This window comes from Borostomias antarcticus (genome assembly GCF_949987555.1).
Source record: "Borostomias antarcticus genome assembly, chromosome: 6".
NCBI classification, from domain to species: Eukaryota; Metazoa; Chordata; class Actinopteri; order Stomiiformes; family Stomiidae; genus Borostomias; species Borostomias antarcticus.
In genome coordinates, this window is record NC_140239.1 from 1,470,690 (window position 1) to 1,478,189 (window position 7,500).

The 7,500-nt window shown below is 48.6% G+C and overlaps 1 protein-coding gene across 1 annotated transcript in view; it reads right to left on the reverse strand.

Annotated features, from left to right (window-relative positions):
* wdfy3 (WD repeat and FYVE domain containing 3) overlaps positions 1–7,500 on the reverse strand; it is a gene marked incomplete at its 3' end in the record, with an annotated part of 41,080 nt that overhangs the window by 18,223 nt on the left and 15,357 nt on the right. The window contains exons 7-8 of the mRNA XM_084439587.1: positions 6,460–6,626; positions 1,210–1,706 (exon numbers count right to left, since the gene is read on the reverse strand). Of these exons, the coding sequence (XP_084295713.1) occupies positions 1,210–1,706; positions 6,460–6,626 (664 nt within the window). The remainder of the gene's footprint in view (positions 1–1,209; positions 1,707–6,459; positions 6,627–7,500) is intronic.

Genomic DNA, 7,500 nt, shown 5'->3' on the forward strand with positions numbered 1-7,500 from the left:
AGCCGATTAGCTCTCTCTCACATTGTGTTTATAGAGCCGATTAGCTCTCTCTCACATTGTGCTTATAGAGCCGATTAGCTCTCTCCCACATTGTGCTTATAGAGCCGATTAGCTCTCTCTCACATTGTGCTTATAGCGCCGATTAGCTCTCTCCCACATTGTGTTTATAGAGACGATTAGCTCTCTCTCACATTGTGCTTATAGAGCCGATTAGCTCTCTCTCACATTGTGTTTATAGAGCCGATTAGCTCTCTCTCACATTGTGTTTATAGAGCCGATTAGCTCTCTCTCACATTGTGCTTATAGAGCCGATTAGCTCTCTCTCACATTGTGCTTATAGAGCCGATTAGCTCTCTCTCACATTGTGCTTATAGAGCCGATTAGCTCTCTCTCACATTGTGCTTATAGAGCCGATTAGCTCTCTCTCACATTGTGCTTATAGAGCCGATTAGCATCGCCAAGCCGTTAATCAGAGCGGGTGCTCAATCAATGCTAATCTGTCTATGTTCCGGCCACTGAGGTCTATTGTGAGCAGAATATCCCCTGGTTTTGGTTGAGGTCGAGCGTGCAGGGAAAATATCTGTTAAATACAGATTAACTGATCTAATCTGGGCAAATGAGGAGTTCAACATGTTCTGCCCGTTTGGCTGTTGTGTATTTTTACAAGGCAAGCTCAATCAGCCACAGCTAAGTTAGCAGCGACCGTCTCAACTGTGGACAGGGGGACAGGTGAGACCTTCCCCCTCCCAGTACCCCTGACGCATTTATCCAGTGACTAACAATAATTGCATTTAACGTAGGAAAAGCCAATGTACTACTACTCACCAGAACTCACAAGTGCATCTTCTTTCTAAAACAAGTGATAAGAGCATAATCTAGTGCTGAAGGCAAAGTGCAAGAATAGCAAACTAAAATACAATAGGTGCTTAAGAGGGAGGATTGTTGTAGTACTTCTTGAAGAGGTGAGTTTTGAGCCTGCGACGAAAGATGGGCAGCGACTCTGCTGCCCCCCCCCCCTCACCATGCCCCCCCCCGCGCCTCACCGAGCTCGTGGTTGTGCTGCGTGCCCCCCCCCCCCCCCCCCCCCCGGGGCCTCACCGTGCTCGTGGTTGTGCTGCGTGCCCCCCCCCCCCCCCCCTCACCATGCCCCCCCCCCGCGCCTCACCGAGCTCGTGGTTGTGCTGCGTGCCCCCCCCCCCCCCCCCTCACCATGCCCCCCCCCCGCGCCTCACCGAGCTCGTGGTTGTGCTGCGTGGCCGGGTCCTTCAGCAGGGCGGCGTACTTGTGCAGCAGGTTGACCAGCACCTCCAGCAGCCCCACCTCCCTCAGCACGTCGCTGAACACGGCGTCGTGGCGCCCGAACTTCAGCAGCGTCCGCGTGGCCGCCATGCCGCACGCCGGCGGCGCGCCTGACTTCAGCAGCACGCTGACGCTGAACAGCTCCTTACACGGCACGTAGTTCAGGCCGAACACCACGAACTCCAGCAGCTCAAAGTATTTCCCATGAGCCTCGGCGGGCAGGCGGCCCACCTTCTCAGCCAGCTGGGACAGCGTGTGCTGCGCCTCCAGGATGAAGTAGTTGGCGGGGTCGGCGGCGTAGACGTGGCCGATGGCGTCCAGGAGCAGGCGGGCCAGCCGGCTGGTCTTGGCGCGCAGGAAGGCGTTCTGGAGGACGGAGAAGGCCTGGATGTTGCGCACCGTGTGGCCTGGAGAGAGAGAGAGGGGGGGGGCGTTAACGGGAAATAAATAAAAACAACAACTAGCCGATGCCACTACGCCGCCAGAACATTAACGGGAAAGAAGGCAAGGCACATTTATTTGTAGCATATTTCAGCAACAAGGCAATTCAAAGTGCTTCACATGAGACATTAAAAGCATCAAGACAAAGTGCAAGAAACACATTAAAGGTCATATAAAACGAAATGCAAAAAAGGGGACATTTAAAACACAATGCAGGAAAAATAAAATACAGGAATAAAAGTTACAGTACAGTGTATGAATGAATAATTATTTGATTTAAAAGCAGCGGCAAAAAGAATTAAAAAGAAAAGGCGAGCGAATGGATAGATAACTTTATAACCACATGGAAACCACACGGCGTCTGAGATAACCACCGACTGGCTGGGCCGGGGAGAGACGGACTAACTGTTCAGTGGAGAGACGTTAGGGTCACGCCCTCTGAAATACTACTTCCTGGTCGCGGGGTCAGGAAGAACACAGTAGGCTAGATAAACAAGTGATACTATGTTATATAGGGCAGAGTATCCTGTCTGAACTGTGTGTGTTTTGTATGTCATGAGAATCCTGTAGTCAGAAGGGGACACAGACAAAGACACCGACACACAAACACAACAGTACATGAATAATAATGACAGTCTTAAATGAATCCTACCAAATGCAAACAGACTCCTAAACTTTGAGTTCACTTCCGAGCCCAGTGTGATATTGAGGCCCTGTCTGGAGTGACCATGCGCTCATTCAGACAGACAGAGCAGTCAGGGTGTCACCTGAGGATGAATAGCTGTCATCCATCATGCTGTCACTACACACAGACCTGACCTCCATTTTGTGGATGAGTAACTATTCACACACACACAAACACACACACACACACACACACACACACACAGAGAAACACACACGCATGCACGCACGCACGCACTCTCACACACACACACACACACACACACACACGCACGCACGCACGCAGGCACGCACGCACACACACATCTTTCTCCCTCTAACATACACACACACACACAGACACACACAGAAACACACACGCACGCACTCACACACACACACACACATGCACGCACACATCATTCTCCCTCTCACATTCACACACACGCACACACAGAAACACACACGCACACACACGCACACACAAATGCACAAGTTCAAATACACACAAACTGCCACACAAACTGCCACACATCTTTCTCTCACACACACACACACACACACATCAGTTTTCTGACTGGAGGGAGCTAATTGGGCCTGGAAACACATTCTCACAGTATGGTGCCTCCGCTGTGGGTTCTGGTACAGTAATGACTACACACAGCTGGACCTGCCAGGTACGGACTAACAGTGTGTGTGTGTGTGTGTGTGTGTGTGTGTGTGTGTGTGTGTGTGTACGTGTGTGTGTGTGTGTGTGTACGTGTGTGTGTGTGTGTGTGTGTGTGTACGTGTGTCCAAGCAGAAATGCAATGGCGCTTCAACGTGACTGGGGTCAGGTTCATACACAACCAAAAACTGATGCTTTCTCATATCAAGCGTGAGGTGAAATGTGTTTTTCCAAAGTGAGCGCCTTTAAGAGGTACTGGTGCCTGATGCTTCCTGGTCTGTTTAGTTGTGTGGCTCAGTTGTGTGGTACTGTGTGGCTCAGTTGTGTGGTATTGTGTGGCTCAGTTGTGTGGTATTGTGTGGCTCAGTTGTGTGGTATTGTGTGGCTCAGTTGTGTGGTATTGTGTGGCTCAGTTGTGTGGTATTGTGTGGCTCAGTTGTGTGGTATTGTGTGGCTCAGTTGTGTGGTATTGTGTGGCTCAGTTGTGTGGTATTGTGTGGCTCAGTTGTGTGTTATTGTGTGGCTCAGTTGTGTGTTATTGTGTGGCTCAGTTGTGTGGTATTGTGTGGCTCAGTTGTGTGGTATTGTGTGGCTCAGTTGTGTGGTATTGTGTGGCTCAGTTGTGTGGTATTGTGTGGCTCAGTTGTGTGGTATTGTGTGGCTCAGTTGTGTGGTATTGTGTGGCTCAGTTGTCCGGTATTGTGTGGCTCAGTTGTGTGGTATTGTGTGGCTCAGTTGTGTGGTATTGTGTGGCTCAGTTGTGTGGTATTGTGTGGCTCAGTTGTCCGGTATTGTGTGGCTCAGTTGTGTGGTATTGTGTGGCTCAGTTGTGTGGTATTGTGTGGCTCAGTTGTGTGGTACTGTGTGGCTCAGTTGTGTGGTATTGTGTGGCTCAGTTGTCCGGTATTGTGTGGCTCAGTTGTGTGGTATTGTGTGGCTCAGTTGTGTGGTATTGTGTGGCTCAGTTGTGTGGTATTGTGTGGCTCAGTTGTGTGGTATTGTGTGGCTCAGTTGTGTGGTATTGTGTGGCTCAGTTGTGTGGTATTGTGTGGCTCAGTTGTGTGGTATTGTGTGGCTCAGTTGTGTGGTATTGTGTGGCTCAGTTGTCTGGTATTGTGTGGCTCAGTTGTCTGGTATTGTGTGGCTCAGTTGTGTGGTATTGTGTGGCTCAGTTGCGTGGTATTGTGTGGCTCAGTTGTGTGGTATTGTGTGGCTCAGTTGTGTGGTATTGTGTGGCTCAGTTGTCTGGTATTGTGTGGCTCAGTTGTCTGGTATTGTGTGGCTCAGTTGTGTGGTATTGTGTTGCTCAGTTGTGTGGTATTGTGTGGCTCAGTTGTGTGGTATTGTGTGGCTCAGTTGTGTGGTATTGTGTGGCTCAGTTGTGTGGTATTGTGTGGCTCAGTTGTGTTGTATTGTGTGGCTCAGTTGTGTGGTATTGTGTGGCTCAGTTGTGTGGTATTGTGTGGCTCAGTTGTGTGGTATTGTGTGGCTCAGTTGTGTGGTATTGTGTGGCTCAGTTGTGTGGTATTGCGTGGCTCAGTTGTGTGGTATTGTGTGGCTCAGTTGTGTGGTATTGTGTGGCTCAGTTGTGTGGTATTGTGTGGCTCAGTTGTGTGGTATTGTGTGGCTCAGTTGTCTCAAAAACATTAACATCAGTGGAAAATACCGTTTCTCCTTGATTTTGCCAACATCACCTTCCTGCTACGACGAGAGCGGTTTTCTTTCTGTGTGGTTAGTTCCTGCTCTCCATTTCATATGAAAACACAGACGCAATCACCTGTCCCGGACTTACCTTCTCGCTTGGTAAATCACATTAGACACGCTAAATTTATCTCTTTGCATATTGAGACAAACCCGCAAAAATGACAAGTTGCGTACCTTGCACATTTGAGAGATGCAGATCTTCGCGCCTCAGTTCTACAGGTATCTGACAGAAAGCTGCTAGCTACACTCCGCATTCCATTTACAATAGCAGGACGAGAAAAGATCTGGCTAGCGTGTTTGCTGATAGCTTAAGCACACTTGGCCGCTGAAGCATCAAAGTCATTAAACGGGATTAGGATCTGAAAGCGACAACGTCTGGAGTTTGGATTAAGGCTTTACATAAACAACCCCATCTTGAATCAATGTTCCGCATGAAATGTATCATAAAAAATACATCAGAAAGGACCCAATATGAATAAAGCATTTTCTTTCTAAGCCCCTTCGTTCAGTAATATATGTATGGTTCTATTTCCTGAGAGTGCAGAAGCTATTTTTAGTCAGAAGATGAATGTTTGTTCCCCCAGGTGGAGCTCTGGGAAGCTTCTAGAAGGCTGTGGGCCGTCACTTCCCAAGAAAACTCCACTTCAGTCTGCATTTACAGTCAGAACTGGCCAGAAATCAACATCCCGGTGAGGACATTGGTGCAATTCACCTAGTACATTCTTGTAAAAGTCATGGTGACAAACAGTTGAAAAGATGTTTACAGGAGACTGGGTTTTGAAAAACAAGTCCAGAGTTCTTAGCGCGTAACTTAGACGACCGGGTTTCCCGGTTCAGTGCCCCGGGTCAATAGCCAGTGTGTCACTTCCTCGTCTGAGCTCACAGGTCAACGCACACTGGTGCGACACTTCCACATTTGTCCAGGCTTGGCTTTCACACGTTTGTGGCATGTGTGTGATGTCTGTGTGTGTGGGCGTGTGTGTGCGCGCTGTGTGTGGGTGTGTGTGAGGTCCAACAGTGTGGGCTGTAGGACCCAAAGCTAGTGGGCACACAATTCTCTCTATTAACCCCCGATACTCTCATCCAAAACCAGCCGACAGCGTTCCTGACGGTTCCCAGAGCCCTGTCTCAACTCTGAACCCTCGTCTCCAGCCAAGCCCAGCAGAGAGCGTGAGTGTGTGTGAGTTAGTGTGTGAGTTAGTGTGTGAGTGAGTGAGTGAGTGTGTGTGAGTTAGTGTGTGTGAGTTAGTGTGTGTGAGTTAGTGTGTGTGATTAAGTGTGTGAGTTTGTGTGTGTGAGTGTGTGTGAGTTAGTGTGTGTGAGTTAGTGTGTGAGTGAGTGTGTGAGTTAGTGTGTGAGTTAGTGTGTGAGTTAGTGTGTGAGTTAGTGTGTGTGAAGCGTTAGTGTGAGTTAGTGTGTGTGAGTTAGTGTGTGAGTGAGTGTGTGTGAGTGAGTGAGTGAGTGAGTGAGTGAGTGTGTGTGAGTGAGTGAGTGAGTGTGTGTGAGTGAGTGAGTGAGTGTGTGTGTGTGTGTGAGTGTGTGAGTGTGTGAGTGAGTGTGTGTGAGTGTGTGTGAGTGTGTGAGTGAGTGAGTGTGTGAGTGTGAGTGAGTGAGTGAGCGTGTGTGAGTGTGTGTGAGTGAGTGAGTGTGTGAGTGTGAGTGAGTGAGCGTGTGTGAGTACGGACCTTTCCCAGAAGGCAGTGGGAGCAGGAAGCCGGGCAGGTGGAAGGGCGCCCCGGTGGTGAGGCCGGCAGGTTTGAGCTCACACAGGCCGTAGGTGGTCAGACAGGTCACCAGGTTCACCAGGTCCTTCAGGGCGTCTCTGGACTCCTCCTCTTTGGCCTGCTCCAGTCTGGAAGCACAGGGAGAGGTTAGAGGTTAATACCACACACACACACGCACACACACAGGCACGCACACACACACGCGCACACACGCGCGCACACAGGCACACACACAGGCACACACACACACACGCGCACACACGCACGCACACACGCACGCACACACGCACACACACAGGCACGCACACAGGCACACACACAGGCACACACACAGGCACACACACAGGCACACACACACACAACAGTGTTTCCCTTACTTTGGAGCCCCTCCTGAAAGACCCCCAAAAAAGTGAATGCCACAAATAGCAATCTTTTAGATTGCTAATATTTGTTAGCATAAGTCAATGGAGTTTAACATAGCGAAAATTAGCATCGTGGCTAGCGGACGTTTTCTGACTGGGAGTGAGAGATGGTGAAATGAAAATATTTTCTGTTGCTGTAGCTAGCTACATAAGTCTGTCTTCTAATGTTAGTAACTATGTAGTGGTGGTGTGGACTAAATGGCGTTGCATTCAACTACTTCACATTTGTCCCATTTAGGCTTTGCTTTTTCAGCAAAGCTTTTGTGATTTATTTTTAGCTGAATCTTTTCAAATATTGTTAATATTTATTTACCTTTTATTTTATCAGACAGTAGTTAAAAGACATGATAGAGCAAAGCATGTATCATAAAAATGTCAAGCACAAAAAAGTCAAAGACTTGTTGTGGTCCTTGGTCTTGGTACATAACACTATACAGTAAAAAAACAATAATAACATGACCTACTGTACAACTTACAAGCAGAATCAACAAAAGTGTTAGTAGGATAAACAAAATGTACACATCCTACAAACCCTCCCTCCACTTTGCTAGGAGACATTTCCTAAGGGTCATCTTGAAAC